Consider the following 17,724-nt stretch of genomic DNA (forward strand, 5'->3'; position numbering starts at 1 on the left):
GAGACTAATGTATCAGGGGCAAACTATCCATCAGCCCTGCCAGGCCACCCGTGATCATTGCAGTCACAGTCGGTAACGTCTGATTATGGCTCTTGCAGAGAACCTGTGACACAGCAGCAGAACAAGTGGTATCTGATGACTGTGGACTTGGAGCTGCTTTGTTGGCCACTCCAAGTGGCGTTAACTGCTGCAAGGTAGTGTCCAACGATGGGCATTACTTTACCTCACGTGTACTACACCTACAAGCCACATGGGGGAGACATACTGTTCCCCTGGTGTAGCAGTCTAAAATAGTGATAACCAACTCTGTTTGTGGAGATCTACCGTCCTGTAGGTTTTCAAGAAAGCACACGTCGATAAACAGCTACAGATCTTGCTGAGCTGCTACTTAGTTGCATCAGGTATGCTAAATTATGGTTGAAATTAAAATCTAAGGGATGGTAGATCTCCAGGAACAGAGTTGGTTTCCACAAGTCTAAATGGTAAATGGTACATGGACTGCATTTATATAGCGCTTTTATCCAAAGCGCTTTACAATTGATGCCTCTCATTCGCCAGAGCAGTTAGGGGTTAGGTGTCTTGCTCAAGGACACGCCCAGGGTGGGGTTTTGAACCAGCAACCCTCCGACTTCGAGACAATCGGGCTTACCTCCTGAGCTTGTCTAGAACAAGGGTTTTCAAGCATAATACTAGGGATCCTCTTTCTATGCTGGTTTTCATTCCAACCATAATTGCATAGTTGTAGAGAGCTGGTAATCGTTCTTAGTGTGAAATATGCTTTACCTTATGGACACATTGTCAAGTAGTGATATACACTGAATAATAAAGGGTCAATATTCACATTCCAATCTAATCCTTTAGTTTTCTGTCATGTGCTGCTTGACAACTGATTCCTTTACAGTTTATTTTTTCAAATGATTAAATTATACACTGACAGGTGAAATCAGTGGGGTCCTAATTGCTGAATGTGTGGACACCTAGTCACTGAAAGTTTGTGAGCATGTGTTGGAATAAGAGAATAGACAAATTTTATTCAATTTTATAACCATATACCAACATGAACATTTACAAGGAAAGAACATAATGAGAATTGATGGGGGCGACAGTTGAATGCTGCCACCACTACAAGATGGATGCGGTGTAGTCTAGGGCAGGACCCTGACTTGGTCAGCAGCTGGAGAAAAGGCACAGTGCCTGGTTTGTTGTAAGTCCTAGTAAAGCAGCTCCAATGTGCACAACTCATTCTACATCCCTTGCTGCACAAAGAAACCACGATTCTCACATAGCAATGACAGGTTATCAGGTGTCATGTTCTCTAAACACAATCTAAGATGTGGGACTGGTCAAATCAGGGTTTTTCCATTTTCACCAACAAAGAAATCTGAACACATGCCGTGGTTTTTAAAAAAAAAAGAAAGCGATCCAGGTGAAATTAATTGACAAAGACCTGCTGGAAACTAATGGTAGTTCGGAATTGGTCATTGCTGAGGCTGGTGAAGGTGTGGTCAGTCCTGATTTTGCCAGTCCGGGTCATTGGGGACAGTGCAGCGAGTGAGAGAGGAGAGGTAGAGGCCAGTCGCCATGGGAACCAGGCCTGCCGCCACCCTGAGCACGGCCAGCACCCGTTGAGCTGCAGTGTTCACACCCTCTGCCGTCTGCGGGAAAGCAAGAGCCAATCAGAGGATGTATTCGAATTTGAAACTAATGTTTACACTATAAATTTCAGGTGATGCACTTGCAGAATGTTGATGTTCGTTTTTTGTGGTTGTAGTGCAAAGCCGCGTACAGCCGAGTCATGTCGGCAGCAGGCTGGATTTTCCGAGTGGTGTAACATAAAACATCAAGGGAGGGACATCACCTATTCACTACGTAAATTTAAGATCATTATCGTATCAGACACAATATGCATGTTCCCCACTTTTGATGGATATTATATTACAACCTATTTTCTACTGAGTCACAGAAGCTGACACAGACCTTGTCTTCTGTCATCAGCAAGGGTGAGTTTAAGGTTGCAGCCATCTTCTTGAGAGAGGTCAGGCGCTCATAAGGAAGCGTTCCACATCGAGCTAAGGATAGAATGCACATGAGAAACCATGAATGTTGAAATTGAAATGCATGTGTCCAACAGTAGTGGGTCAAGACAGTGACAGATAATTAGAGATTGTTCTTACCACCAGTAACCAGGAAACAGACTTTGCCCAGGAAGTAACCTGAATCCAAATGCTTAAGAGATGTCTCTGCTGACAAAAGACTGGAAGAGAGGACCATTTTAATAGAGGAAATGTATTGTCAGGACTTTAACACACAGATATGACCTTATTAAATACCAATTCTTTGTGTTTAGACGAGACCACAAGGTCATTTTTCCAGTGTGGTCATGGTATCCCAAAAAGTGCAGAGTCAACAATCTACACCTTAAATTATGTGCACCTGCAACACACTTGGCAGTAATACAAACAGCAAGTCTGCCATAATAGTGGAGGAGGAAAACATTCTTCTCACTTACAATTGCATTGACAAACTAGCTTTAAAATCCACAAGAATGCAGATGTAAACCTTCACTGAATTTTGCATATGAAAGCTGAAAAATTCTAAATGTATACTTTCTGTATTAGAAAAGAAAATCTATGTTTTATAAATATTGAGAAATATGTCAAATGGATTTTTCAACAAAATTGGCAAAATACATAAGCCTATAGCCTTATGTATTTTATGGGGGAAAATTGTGAAAGTCCGAAATCTGTGCTTTTATGATTTCTATGGATGAAGAATGATGTATATTTAAGGAATATGAAGAAATAAAATGATTGCAGTGAATTTCTATTCATTTATGATGAAAAATTCATTTTTCCACAAAATTGGCAAAATACATAAGCCTATAGCCTTATGTATTTTATGGGGGAAAATTGTGAAAGTCCGAAATCTGTGCTTTTATGATTTCTATGGATGAAGAATGATGTATATTTAAGGAATATGAAGAAATAAAATGATTGCAGTGAATTTCTATTCATTTATGATGAAAAACTCATTTTTCCACAAAATTGGCAAAATACATAAGCCTATAGCCTTATGTATTTTATGGGGGAAAATTGTTAAAGTCCTAAATCTGTGCTTTATGATTTCTATGGATGAAGAATGATGTATATTTAAGGAATATGAAGAAATAAAATGATTGCAGTGAATTTCTATTCATTTATGATGAAAAACTCATTTTTCCACAAAATTGGCAAATACATAAGCCTATAGCCTTATGTATTTTATGGGGGAAATTGTTAAAGTCCTAAATCTGTGCTTTTATGATTTCTATGGATGAAGAATGATGTATATTTAAGAATATGAAGAAATAAAATGATTGCAGTGAATTCTATTCATTTATGATGAAAAATTCATTTTTCCACAAAATTGGCAAAATACATAAGCCTATAGCCTTATGTATTTTATGGGGGAAAATTGTTAAAGTCCAAAAAAAAAAAAAAAAAAAAAAAAAAAAAAAAAAAAAAAAAAAAAAAAAAAAAAAAAAAAAAAAAAAAAAAAAAAAAAAAAAAAAAAAAAAAAAAACCAAACTTGGCAAAATACATAGCCTATAGCATATGTTTTTAGGGGGGAAAATTGTGAAAGTCCTACATCTGTGCTTTAATGATTTCTAGGATGAAGAATGATGCTAATTTAAGAATATGAGAAATCAAATGATGCAGTGAATAATTAATTTTGATTGAAACAACTCATTTTCCCAGAACAATTGGCAAATACATAAGCCATATGCCTTAGTATTTTGTGGGGAAAATGTTAAAGTCCTAAATAAGTGACTGTTTTAGGATTCTAGGCATGACAGAATGACGTTATTAAGGAATAGCAGAAATAAAATGATTGCAGTGATTCTAGTCATTTATGATGCAAAACTTCATTTTTCCACAATTGGCAAAAACATAGCCTTGCCTAGTAAATGGGGGACATTAAAGTCTAACACGTGCTTCTAATATTTATGGATGAGACTGATATACCTTTCAAGAATATGCAGAACATAAAATCTGCAGTGAATTCTATCATTATGATGAAAAACATTTTTCACAAAATTGGCAAAATACATAAGCCTATAGCTATGTATTTATGGGGAAAATTGTAAGTCTAACTGTGCTTTTATGATTTCTATGATGAGAGATGTTATTAGGAATTGAAGAAATAAAGATGCATGAATTTCTATCATTTATGAAAAATTCTTGTTTCCACAAAATTGGCAAAAACATAAGCCTATAGCCTTATGTATTATGGGGGAAATTGTAAAGCCTAAATCTGTGCTTTATGATTTCTATGGATGAAGAGATGTATATTAAGAATAGAAGAATAAAATGATGCAGTGATTCTATATATGATGAAAACTTTTCCACAAAATTGGCAAAATACATAAGCTATAGCCTTATGTATTTTATGGGGAAAATTGTTAAAGCCTAAATCTGTGCTTTTATGATTTCTATGGATGAAGAATGATGTATATTTAAGGAATATGAAGAAATAAAATGATTGCAGTGAATTTCTATTCATTTATGATGAAAAACTCATTTTTCCACAAAATTGGCAAAATACATAAGCCTATAGCCTTATGTATTTTATGGGGGGAAATTGTTAAAGTCCTAAATCTGTGCTTTTATGATTTCTATGGATGAAGAATGATGTATATTTAAGGAATATGAAGAAATAAAATGATTGCAGTGAATTTCTATTCATTTATGATGAAAAACTCATTTTTCCACAAAATTGGCAAAATACATAAGCCTATAGCATTATGTATTTTATGGGGGGAAATTGTGAAAGTCCTAAATCTGTGCTTTTATGATTTCTATGGATGGAGAATGATGTATATTTAAGGAATATGAAGAAATAAAATGATTGCAGTGAATTTCTATTCATTTATGATGAAAAATTCATTTTTCCACAAAATTGGCAAAATACATAAGCCTATAGCCTTATGTCCAAAATGGGGGAAAATTGTTAAAGTCCTAAATCTGTGCTTCTATGATTTCTATGGATGAAGAATGATGTATATTTAAAGAATATGAAGAAATAAAATGATTGCAGTGAATTTCTATTCATTTATGATGAAAAACTCATTTTTCCACAAAATTGGCAAAATACATAAGCCTATAGCCTTATGTATTTTATGGGGGAAAATTGTGAAAGTCCTACATCTGTGCTTTTATGATTTCTATGGATGGAGAATGATGTATATTTAAGGAATATGAAGAAATAAAATGATTGCAGTGAATTTCTATTCATTTATGATGAAAAATTCATTTTTCCACAAAATTGGCAAAATACATAAGCCTATAGCCTTATGTATTTTATGGGGGAAAATTGTTAAAGTCCTAAATCTGTGCTTTTATGATTTCTATGGATGAAGAATGATGTATATTTAAGGAATATGAAGAAATAAAATGATTGCAGTGAATTTCTATTCATTTATGATGAAAAACTCATTTTTCCACAAAATTGGCAAAATACATAAGCCTATAGCCTTATGTATTTTATGGGGGAAAATTGTTAAAGTCCTAAATCTGTGCTTCTATGATTTCTATGGATGAAGAATGATGTATATTTAAGGAATATGAAGAAATAAAATGATTGCAGTGAATTTCTATTCATTTATGATGAAAAATTCATTTTTCCACAAAATTGGCAAAATACATAAGCCTATAGCCTTATGTATTTTATGGGGGAAAATTGTTTAAGTCCTAAATCTGTGCTTTTATGATTTCTATGGATGAAGAATGATGTATATTTAAGGAATATGAAGAAATAAAATGATTGCAGTGAATTTCTATTCATTTATGATGAAAAACTCATTTTTCCACAAAATTGGCAAAATACATAAGCCTATAGCCTTATGTCCAAAATGGGGGGAAATTGTGAAAGTCCTAAATCTGTGCTTTTATGATTTCTATGGATGAAGAATGATGTATATTTAAGGAATATGAAGAAATAAAATGATTGCAGTGAATTTCTATTCATTTATGATGAAAAACTCATTTTTCCACAAAATTGGCAAAATACATAAGCCTATAGCCTTATGTATTTTATGGGGGAAAATTGTGAAAGTCCTACATCTGTGCTTTTATGATTTCTATGGATGGAGAATGATGTATATTTAAGGAATATGAAGAAATAAAATGAATGCAGTGAATTTCTATTCATTTATGATGAAAAATTCATTTTTCCACAAAATTGGCAAAATACATAAGCCTATAGCCTTATGTATTTTATGGGGGAAAATTGTTAAAGTCCTAAATCTGTGCTTTTATGATTTCTATGGATGAAGAATGATGTATATTTAAGGAATATGAAGAAATAAAATGATTGCAGTGAATTTCTATTCATTATGATGAAAAATTCATTTTTCCACAAAATTGGCAAAATACATAAGCCTATAGCCTTATGTATTTTATGGGGGAAAATTGTTAAAGTCCTAAATCTGTGCTTCTATGATTTCTATGGATGAAGAATGATGTATATTTAAAGAATATGAAGAAATAAAATGATTGCAGTGAATTTCTATTCATTTATGATGAAAAATTCATTTTTCCACAAAATTGGCAAAATACATAAGCCTATAGCCTTATGTCCAAAATGGGGGAAAATTGTTAAAGTCCTAAATCTGTGCTTCTATGATTTCTATGGATGAAGAATGATGTATATTTAAAGAATATGAAGAAATAAAATGATTGCAGTGCATATCTATTCATTCATGATGAAAAACTCATTTTTCCATGAAACTGGAAAAATACATTTGTGATCAAAAACCTTTTACACCTGAAAATCTGCAACATACTCAAAATTTGTGTTAATTCCAGAAAGTGAAAAAAAACTTTGAAAGTATTACATGTTTTTTTCAATGCAGGTGGATGAGGAGATGCAATTGATGACTGAGGATATTAATTGAATACAATGTGTTTTTAGAAATCTATGATGGAAAACCTATTTTAGGCAAAAAGTAATTAAATGCGCAAGCCTTACATTCAGAAGTGTGGGGGAAGCTACAATTCTAAATGTGTGTCTTCTGAACAATGTTTGATTGTGCAATCAACCTGTGTACACTTTCAATCCTAGTGCACATGTGAATGTGAATGTGCACTAGAATTCAACAATAGTCTGATATCGCTTTTCCCAAGTGAGGATTACATGACCACAGTAATATCAAGGTCTCGGTTGCAGACCACAAACCTGATAACGCGCTTATTGCACATTATTTAGATAGATACCTTTGTTCAGAGTTGAGGTGCACGATAAAAACCACTAAATCGATTCGTGGCCGACTCTCTGCATTTTCCAATGGCAATGGAAGACTCCGGGCCAAACGCCTGACAGAGACAAAAATACACTATTTGGTACCAGGGTTCCATCTTACTGCTAAATTAAAAGTAACTTTATGTCCAAGAGAGATAGAAAAAAAATGTATGCATTGCAAACAGAGAAATCTGAATGAATATTGTTAATTGATTTCTAACCCAGCTAGGAAACTGCACAGATCTACACAGACAGGAAAAGCACTGGTATGTCCGTGACAATTATGTTGACAACAATTGCAGTACAAATACCGCAAAACTTCAATTAGATGCCTAAACTCCGATAGCAACCGTCATCTTTAATATCTGAAAACAAAATATGAAAATAAGCACTGGTCAATAATACCCAGGTAAAGAAAATACGTCATCCTTATAACAAACAGCACGGTTAACGTGCGGTTAGCTTACAGATTTTACTGATGTCACTGATCTGGAACCAAAAATGTCAGAATATACAAAAGATGTTAAGAATGGACTAGCAAAAAAGAAAAGGCTCAAATATTCTACGGCCCAAACAACTCGTTATATGAAACTGATGAGGTGCAATCAAAAATGTTGTCTCGCAGGACTGTGAAAACCTAGGATCCTACTGTACTACTGGCAGCTTCACTTCCAAAAGCCTAGCTACATATTTCAGGGATTGGCAAATTTATGCTATCGTTACTTACACTATTACGTTTACATTGTTTTCTAGGAGGACGATGGCGTCTGCTAACTTCTTCTGAAACCGCTCTTCATTCTCCACAAGCTGGAATGACCATTACAACGAAAGCAAATGACTTGGAAAGTAATTCTATGATACATACATAAATATTGTTATAATAGCTATAGCGCTAGCTGAGGCTAACCATGTGTTAGCAGCGCAGTAAGAATATTAAAACACTTTATGCCAATTTGTTCTTCGACAAATGTTTAGCTCATTCTCTACTTACCAATACGTTGGCTGTATTCAATTCGGGCAATTTGTTAAATGGTTTTAAAGACATTTAGCTACTTCGTGTTCGTCGCGTTATTTTCCCCTAAAACACTTCGTTCAACGCAGTAATTTGCTATCTAGCTAGCTAGCTAATATTAGCCAAAAAATTTGAAACCTGCGCGCAGCTATCGTTTGCAAAGTACATGCAATAAATGAATAGATTTGTCAGAGATTTCTTTACCAGAACAATAAAGGGGAAAATATCTCGCTATATTTTCATCGGCCGAAACCAGCCACTAAACATAACACGGACACACTTAGCTGAACCATGCGCGGCAACTTTCATATGCACGTCAAATGACGTGGAACGTAACGACGTCAATAATTGAAAACGGAAATCTGACTTCCGATTCGGACGTAAAAGCTGTAGCATGTGTTTCAAGCATAGACTGTATAAAAATAGTTTAAAGAAACAATTACAAAATTCATGTGCAGTTCTGCATTTAGCCTCTCCCTATGAGCGTCTTGCATGTCAGCATCGACAACCAATCAGGTGGCCTTCCGCTGTGACGAATCAATCAACTTTTGTGCCACTGCCGCTGCACACACGGAAATAAAGTTACTTGCAAGGAACAATCACACTAAGAGACATCCATTAATCTATTAATTTGGTACCATAGTAAGAAAAATTAAACGTTCAACTTACAATGTCACCGCAAATTAAATAAATACTAATGCAAATCAAAGCACTGAAACATTTTATAAAGCAACACATTTATTGGAGAAGAGGTACAGAGCTTTGAACACACTGTTGGTGTGAGACACAAACTGTTGTAACAACAGAGTCTTTTAACACACTGCTTGGGAGAAATAAGGAGAAAAAAAACAAGCAAGGCATCATCCAGTTTGTTGCTTCACAGACTGCAAAGTAAACAACAGCCACAATAACTACAGAACAACCAGAATGCAGTGGGGGGGGGGAGAACCCATATTAACAGATAAATAGCAGATTCTCTTAGATCTGCTAAACTGCTTTTTTCAGCTTGTTGTATAAAACACTGATAACCAACTTTGTTCCTGGACATCTACTATCCTGTAGGTTTTCATTTCAACCCTAATTTATTACACCTGACTCAACCAATTAGCAGCTGAATAAGATCTCTAGCTGTTGAATGAGGAGTGCTTTGCTAGGGTTGGAGTGAAAACCAAAAGGATGATAGATCTCCAGGAACAGAGCTGTTTACGACTGGTATAAAATGACACATCAGTGTGTTCCAAGCCCCTTTACAGTCACAGTACAGCACACACTCATCAGGGCTGTATGTCACCTGTCACTGGGAACACATCAAATAAATATCACATGATTCACAAAAAGATAGGGTTCAATGTGAACAATTTGAACATAATGCTGAATGAATCATGTGATACAAACTCCTTAGCCACAAACTAAAATGTCAATATAAGTAATGCACATCATTTGGAGTCTATTAAAAACAAATTCTTGACATTAAATGAGCGATTCCTTGATTGGTCCTTTCTAAGACACTCGACATGCATTTGCGCATCTACAGTATGCAAGTATGCAAAGTATTTTTACACGTCTGTCTGTCTGTGTCTTGACTGCACCAGCGCACTGGAGAGCTTACACTTCCAACTAGGTTACTAATGCAGAGGAAAAATTCAATGATGTGGTGGCTGAGACACCACTGCATTATCAATTATAAAGTTTTTTTTATTTATTTATTTATTTTTTTTAAATGCAATAGCGAAGACTAACAACCTCGTACACTGACACTTCTGTTGAAGTACTCAACACGAGGGAGCATTCTCTGTACTATTCTTATGTGTGGAACACTTGTAGACTGAATAGTGTGGTGTGGATGAATGAAAAGTGTATCTGATGAATACCTCAGCCTTGTGCCGATTCGGGTTGAACTCACGTTGTGGTGTCTGTGTGGCGTCGTACAGTTTTCAGCCTCACTGTATGTATTTGTAGCTCAGAACAGTTCCAGTTAACCTATGTACACGTGGTGAAATGGCCATTTGTACAATGTGTGTGTGTGTGTGTGTGTGTGTGTGTGTGTGTGTGTGTGTGTGTGTGTGTAAGCCATGTTGTTATGAGTACATCAGTTTTAGGGTTGTGTCTGTAGTGTGTGTGAATAGGTGTGTTTGTGTGTGTAAGCTGTGTTGTAATGGGGACATCAGTATTAGAGTTGTGTTTGAACTGTGTGCGTGTGTGTGTGTAAGCTGGGTGGTTATGGGGACATCAGTATTATGGTTGCATATTGTGTTACATTTGATTATGGAATGCTGTGATACATTTTGAGTGTGCGCATTATACATTAATCTGAAACTCAGATCACCTGTGTATAATTTTGTATGTAGATGTACATTTGTGTGAGTGTGTATTTAATGGACATAAGTGTGTGCTTGTTTGATGTACTTTGTATGTGTGCCCATTGTCACATTGAATATATGCATGTGTAAGTGTGCATTTCTATGTGTATGTGAGTGCATGCGTATGTATATGCGCTTGTTGGACGTATGGTGTTAGTGTGTCTATATGCATATGGGGAGGGGTGAGTGAGTACTTTTGATGTAAGCTTATATGCAAGTGTGTGTGTGTGTTGGATGTATGCAAGTGTGTGCGTGTGCATGCATATGTGGAGGGGTGCATGTGTAATTTACATGTACGCATGTGTGTACGCTGGATGTACGCGTCTGTGCGTGCTGTTAAATCTTGATGCGGAAAGCGGTTGACTGTGAGCTGGGGGAGTCGGTGGTGGATGGGGTCTGAGGGGACGATTTAAACAGTGCTTTCAGAATGGTCTGGGGGTCCACTTCTGGCGTCGGCTGGGAGGAAGCGGGGCGGCCACCGGGGCGGGACAGGGAGGGGGGAAGGCCATCTTTCCTCCCCCCACCTCCACCACCTGGGGTGTCACTGAGACGCCTGAGAGATGACAAAGGGTTGCTGTGAAAACTCACTGCCTCAAATCCAATGCACAGAAAGGCTAATCTACAACTGCAAGAGCTGACAGGCAGAGATGGAAAGAGAAAGCCAGGGAGAAATACAGCATGCACACCGTACATGTAATATCGACTGAGAGTGCAATAAGTCAACATTCTTAAAGGCATACTACGCAGGATTTTTTACTTGAAAATAGTATAAAATAACCATTCTGTTATGCCTATGATGCACTGGCAATCTCTGTCTTTGCGCCAAATCCATGCAGCTCTGCCCGCATGTCTTATTCTAAGATGTGTTTGGGACATTTCCGGGCGTGACTCTCTTTTCTGTGTGGTTACAGAGCCTGTGGCATGGGATCAGGTTTCAGCAGTGCTTTTGTACATAGCTAGCTATCGCAACATCGGAGGTGAAGAAGTACAAGTACAGCGAAGCGAAATGGCAAGCCGAAAGGGCTCACTCAAATCTGTCAACCTTGGGACAGGCTTCCAAAAACAGAGATATAAAAATGAAAACGGTATAAAACAGATACGGGAAGAAGTATAAGAGGCAGAAAGACAGATTCAGCAGCAGGACCAACTGATCCCAGAAAAGCCAGACATGACTCAGAAAAGGGGACAGAGGCTCACAGTAGAATTGGCTGGTCTGAGGTGATGACATTCCCTTGTATGTGAAGATTGCACTTCATGGGCTGGCCTACAGGAAAACAGAGAGGGGGGAAAAAGACTGAATCAAATACACAGGGTCAACTGAACTTACGATGTCCTCAGCCCTCAAAGCTCAACCAGGAATGTGTAATCTCATGTGCATGATCAATTCAGCTTTTTCCCTCAGTCATTTTCTTAATCTCTACTAAGACAGCAAACCACATCTTACACAATTCAGTGATAAAAAGCCAATTTATACTTATCACACAACACTTTCAAAGGGTGTCACTTGACAAAAATGAAGGCGTCACACAATGTTTTGAATTTATACTTTGATGAAGGTCTGCGGGGAGAGTACCGTTGTCTCTATGGTAACGAGACGCTAAACTGTGGAACGTTTGTTTACATTTGTAAAAGCCCCAATGAAATGGAGATTATAGAGAAGGAAGACAATTTTAATCTACTTTTGTTGAAAAAATGACTTGAACGGGTGACTTGTTCTAGTATACTATGATAGTTTTTCCTCTAACACCTCCAAGGTTTTATCAACGCCAGTCAAAACCAAAATAATGATGTGAAGCAAAAAAAACGTATTCATGACAATGCATTTTGCCGTTCCTTCTCACTCTCCAGTCACATCAGGCAATAAAGTATGAGGGTGTCTGTGACAGGACATTAAATTCGAGAGGTGCGCAACATTGAGAAGTGTCAAGCGACACTTTTTTCCAGGTGAAAATACGTCATTTTTCCCAAGCAACACTTGTTGAAAGTTCTGTGCGGCAAAGTATAAATTAGCACACCACCACCACCTTTCTTTCCCAATCAAATTACACCTGCCCCTTACCATCCAGGCATCGGTTGTTGTACTTCCTGTAAGCAGTGACAGCATCTTCCTTCCTGACAAAAACCACCTCGGCCACGCCCACCTTAAGGAGCCTCGCTCGCTTCAAGGCACCGCAAACACAGAACAGCTCCTGTGGACACAGTCACAAACACACAGTCAGCACATAGCCTACTGGAGAATTCTACACACTATACTTTATACTATGACTTACGACACTGTAGTACTGCGCATGATACTGTAGTATTGTATACTCTAGTATGCGGACTGATAGTTCTACCATCAAGAACATAGCTACTCTGCTAGGAAATGGGGGCGGGGGGGTCTGGTTTCAGCATTTGGTTGTTTAAGCAAGTGTTCAAAGCGCTTACCACAATGTCTTCCTCACTAACGCGAGGATGGAGGTTGTTCACCATCATCTTGGTCCCCTCCAGTGGACTGAAAACGGGCTGGGAAAAAGGGAGAGAGAGGTTGGGGGTAACATTAACATGATTTGTACATCGACTCACTTCAGCACTCAAGATAAACAGAATGCTACAGATCCAACTGAGTGAGCCCAAAACGGTCATGTTCTCACTGATCACATTCACGATCACAACCTAAAACATTTCAAAGCAGAAACTCCACACCGAAAATGTCCACCAATGCCGGCTCCTTCAGCATAACCATTCCCAGTGATGAAACGTTTGACGCGGCCGCCAGATCTGGAGGGAAGAGTTTAACGCTGGCGGGCTCACCTGTGGAGCGGTGAGCTGTGCGCCCGGCTCCCCGCTGGCTCCCGCGTGCGGCGCCTGGCTTCCCGCCACGGTCCGGCACACGGGCTGCAGGGCGGCCGGGCTGGAGCGCTGCGCCACCGGGCTGGGGCTGGCCCTGGGGGCCACGGGGGACGGCAGAGGCGCGGGGGCGGTGTAGCTGTCATTCTGGACCACTTTCGTGATTGGGCCAGAAAACGCACCAGGCTGAGGAAGAGAAGACAAATTTGCACGAGCATTGACGTCGATAACTAATGTACGTCCACGAAAGACCCTTCATATTAGGGCCTGAAAGGTCTGTGTGCCAACGCTGCAATGAATCATGTTTCTTTTCCCAAGGGTGTAGAGCTGAATGCGTCACTCACCTGCGTGTGTAGAAAACTGTTGGCAGTAGTGATCTTCATCTGTTTGCTGGGGATGGTGTCATCTTCACCTGGGAGAGACTAAGAGAGAGAGAGTAGTTAATACGCTGCAGAGCACACAGAGGAGAGGAGTCAGGAGACTTACAAACACAGCAAGTCACAGCAAATCACCCATCAACTCTCATCCTCCCCTCTCTTCCCTGTTTATATTCAACATGTCTTGTCATTTTCCCTAGTTTGCTCTTCCTGCTGCAAAACCCAGGGGTCAGATCCCATTCCCAGCTCCCATTCTCAGATCCCATTCCCAGATACCTCACCTGAGCGTTCCTGGTGGGAACATTGATGCGAACCCCGCTGGTCATTCCCACTGGCTTTTGCTAATGGGAAACAAGTATAAAATGGACAAGTAAGATAAGACAACATGAACATGTAAAAGAAATTCACTCATTCTCAGTAAATTTACATACTGGACCATTAATCTGTTCATACCTGAATTGTCTTGGTGATCTTGAGAGGTGTGGCTGACCCCAGTGTGGGTGTGGCTCCAATGCTCCTCTTCAGACTGAGCCTATCACGTGCGTCAATAACCTTCTGAGACCCCACCCCTTGCTGAAGGTGTGATGAGAATGGGGCTGAATTTGAGTTCGAAAAGGACACACTCGTGTTTGTGTTGCTGGTATTACTGTGTATTTGTATGTGCTGCATTTGTGTCTTGAAGTGCACCTGTGTGGGGCTGTGCATTTGTGGCTGTGGGGTGCCCTGTAACGGTTTGTGTCCTTGCTGTTGTTTACGCGAGTTGATCATCTGCCTGGCATCCTGGACACCTCCTCCAGCCCCCCCTCCTCTAATTCGAAAACGAGCATCTTTCTGGCCAAGTTTCTCTCTGGCATCTTTTATCTGGAAGGCTAAAGGACAGAGGGTGGACAGAGGGTGCAAGGGGCAAAAGGGGGGGGGGGAGGGGGGAAAAGGGGGGGAGGGAGGGAGGGAGGGAGAGAGAGAGAGTAAATACAATTACCTGGATGCTCCATTTAACTGTAGAATAACTTCTCACAAAGAAAAAAAAAACTATCAGGAGCAGCAGGCTGATGGTTCAATCAATTTCAGACTTGAGAACAGAAACGTCCTGTCAAACACTGGGAGGCTACAGCCACATTGCTATGAAGAAACTTCCACGCACAAATGCAAATCCACACCACCATGTAACACCAAAGTTCGTTCTATGATTGAGTGCACAGTGCAACAAAAGGACCTATGCTCAAACAATAAGGAAGGATCCACGAAGGGACTGAGACACCATTCTCAAACTAATGCAAGAATATTGGTTTAACAAACTTAATCTGTGGATGTCGGACTTAAGAACAATTTTAAATTGTAAGAAAGAAAACTCCAATAAGCCTCCATTTGATTCATACTGTTATGAAGCGAAGAAAAAAAGCATTTATAAGAACATAAAAATACACCTTCATTAATGTCTGTATGATGTTTGTGATTTAAAGTCGCACAGAAATATGAATACTCACCTCCTCCACCACCACCACCAAGTCTCTGTCTGACGTCGTTCGTTCCAATCTTCTGCCGTGCATCGAATGTCCTTCCAGGGACTCCACCACCCCTGCGAAACCCAGGCCTGAGAACAGAGATGGATACTGGCTGTGAACACACTGACTTCCATGATGCAGTCATTCCTTACTGTGGATGAGCTCATCCTCAGAGCAGCAAAGATTAAATAAAATGGACTAAGATAAACCGTCATTTCATAAACAGTACTGGGAAGTAATGTTGAATTGAGAGGGCAATTATCTACAAAAAATGAGAAATGCAAGAGTGATTCCTAAGAAGAAACCCACAAGTCTCAATTCCATGCTGCAAGAATTCAGAGGAACAGAAATCATAGCCAAAAAATGTTCATAACAAAAAAAGAAACAATCCAGTCAGCGAACACATTTCCTACTCCACAAATATAATCTTAATTTTGATTTAAAAAAACTTATCTTTTCACATCTTGCCTTACCAGTCCCTTTAATAAATAGCTACATAATTCCACCACTTTACTCGTCTCTCTTCTGCTATACTAATAATACTAGTACAATATTTCCCCATAAAGTTAGCTTCAAAATGTGTGCTCTTTAAAGCTACTAGTATTACTCCCCCAACACCACCGCCGAGTACCCGATAATCTTTAGTTCTCAATTGTTAATTAAATCACATGACAATCTAGATAGCTATTTATCATCTAAGCTCAAGCCTGGAACTCGAAACTATACTAACCGGATAAGGGCTGTAATAACTGAGTTGACCTGAGCGGTCTGCAAAAACGAATACTAACGTTAGCTAGCTAGCTACCACAACTTCATAGTTATACTGCCACGTCCACTATTTACGCAGTTTTCACGAAAACCGCAACATAATTTCACGATTTCAGGGGACTTCCTATGGTGTGCAATTTCAGCTAACTGTATCAATGTAGGAGACATCAAAATTGTTTTATTAAATGGTGATGTGATAGCTATCGGGTTTGTTTCTTAGCTTTACTGGCTAACTTGCGTTAGCTACTGCAACTACCATGCAATTTACAAACGTTAGCTAACTCCGAAAGCATTGTCGACGTGGCATGACTTTGTCATTATTTAATCACTGCTAATTCAAAATAATTTCATGAATAAAAACACTTCACCACAAACTATACACGGAGGACAGTTTAGTAATTAGCAAGCTAACAGCTAGCTACTTGAGTAACAGAATCCAGAGCCAATCGTAGGGCCCCTTTAGGCAAAAAAAGAACTCCGTCAGCCAATAAGTGAGATTGTGACGGTAGGGCTCTCACTTTGTGCGGTTCTTAACAATATAGCCAGCCAAAACAAAATAGTCTACTTCCTCTCCAAGCTGACTGTATCGGTACCTCTGACAGGGAACCAAGAGTTCAACGCGCTCGTCCAGTCAGCGATGTAAAATACTTGGTTTTATACCTGTTGGTGGCCCCTCTAGTATTTAAACCTCGTCGGCGTATCAGTTCGTCCAGGGAAAGGTCCGCCATCTTGTTCACTATCTGACTGACTGAAGCGCGTGTGACGGGGAAAAATGGGGAGGAGAGGATGGGACTGGCGACGGTGGTCATATTGGGCCAAAAGAGATGAACCACTTCCTCTCAATCTGCTAATGATTTCAAAAATAACAGCAGTACACGAGCAGCGAAATTCAAATTTCACGAGCATTTTATATTACAAATATTCTATATAATATTCAACTCCGTATAATAATCATATTACATGTGTAGAAAATAAGGCAGGCAATACCATGCAAAAGCCATTTCACGTTCACAAGAGAATATAAAAACTATGACCCAGAAGCGCTTCAGTGTTCTGTCCCAGAAGTCTTTGCGCCGCCCTACAACAGTAACAAAGCCGCTCTAACTAGACGTTTGTGGACTTCAACATAATAAAATATAAATAATATTGGAAAGTGGAATTAAAATTGGATTATTTTGAAGACTCGAGTAGAAAATTATACATGAACGGTTTCATCGGCGCCCACCGTGATAGTAAGCGCATAGGTTCAATGCCGGTGGGTTCAGTGGTAGCTTGGAGAAGGCATGCCTTAAACTGATGAGTAAGGAAAATAACGACGCGGGGTGACGCCCGTGTCCTCGCCCAGATTTGCGAGAGGAATTTTTGAAAGGGCACAGGTCCACTTGTCAGAGGTGACTCGCCTACTTTGTGAGATGCCTCGCAGGTTGCTGATCTGCCCTGTCCTGTTTGGTTCAAAAGTTAGTGAGTTTAATAGGAATAACAGAGAAAGACATTGTAAGAAACGCGCGTTTCATTTTGTTAGTTTTTATGAAGTGCTAGTAATCCCGTGTAGAGGAATGCGTATATTGCCGAAAAATGTAAGAAAACTTTATAGTATT

The 17,724-nt window shown here is 39.0% G+C and overlaps 2 protein-coding genes and 1 non-coding gene across 5 annotated transcripts; 1 reads left to right on the top strand and 2 right to left on the bottom strand.

Moving 5' to 3' along the window:
* Window positions 1-1,014: 1,014 nt before the first annotated feature.
* On the bottom strand, window positions 1,015-8,705 carry pane1 (proliferation associated nuclear element). 2 transcript variants are annotated; one of them, XM_064314837.1, is made up of 7 exons: window positions 8,270-8,705; window positions 8,006-8,085; window positions 7,254-7,352; window positions 2,175-2,254; window positions 1,978-2,069; window positions 1,740-1,809; window positions 1,015-1,655 (listed from the first exon to the last, which is right to left on the bottom strand). In XM_064314837.1, the coding sequence occupies exons 1-7, from the start codon at window positions 8,321-8,323 to the stop codon at window positions 1,531-1,533; spliced, it is 600 nt and encodes a 199-aa protein (XP_064170907.1). In that variant the 5' UTR covers window positions 8,324-8,705; the 3' UTR covers window positions 1,015-1,530. The 2 variants fall into 2 exon arrangements, with proteins under 2 accessions (XP_064170907.1, XP_064170908.1); XM_064314838.1 differs by lacking the exon at window positions 1,740-1,809 and having other exon boundaries at window positions 8,270-8,693.
* Window positions 8,706-9,010: 305 nt separating this feature from the next.
* On the bottom strand, window positions 9,011-16,950 carry poldip3 (polymerase (DNA-directed), delta interacting protein 3). Of its 2 annotated transcripts, XM_064315612.1 has the most exons (11): window positions 16,787-16,950; window positions 15,341-15,447; window positions 14,544-14,725; window positions 14,310-14,429; window positions 14,138-14,197; window positions 13,824-13,901; window positions 13,444-13,665; window positions 13,078-13,155; window positions 12,710-12,839; window positions 11,848-11,914; window positions 9,011-11,203 (listed from the first exon to the last, which is right to left on the bottom strand). In XM_064315612.1, the coding sequence occupies exons 1-11, from the start codon at window positions 16,933-16,935 to the stop codon at window positions 10,987-10,989; spliced, it is 1,410 nt and encodes a 469-aa protein (XP_064171682.1). In that variant the 5' UTR covers window positions 16,936-16,950; the 3' UTR covers window positions 9,011-10,986. The 2 variants fall into 2 exon arrangements, with proteins under 2 accessions (XP_064171682.1, XP_064171681.1); XM_064315611.1 differs by having other exon boundaries at window positions 14,310-14,725.
* A 459-nt stretch (window positions 16,951-17,409) lies between these two features.
* LOC135244263 (U12 minor spliceosomal RNA) lies at window positions 17,410-17,565 on the top strand. The gene has a single exon (XR_010326927.1). It is a non-coding gene; the product is annotated as a U12 minor spliceosomal RNA (small nuclear RNA).
* The last annotated feature ends 159 nt before the right edge of the window (window positions 17,566-17,724 follow it).

Source organism: Anguilla rostrata, chromosome 17, assembly GCF_018555375.3.
Source record: "Anguilla rostrata isolate EN2019 chromosome 17, ASM1855537v3, whole genome shotgun sequence".
In the NCBI taxonomy this organism is placed as follows: domain Eukaryota; kingdom Metazoa; phylum Chordata; class Actinopteri; order Anguilliformes; family Anguillidae; genus Anguilla; species Anguilla rostrata.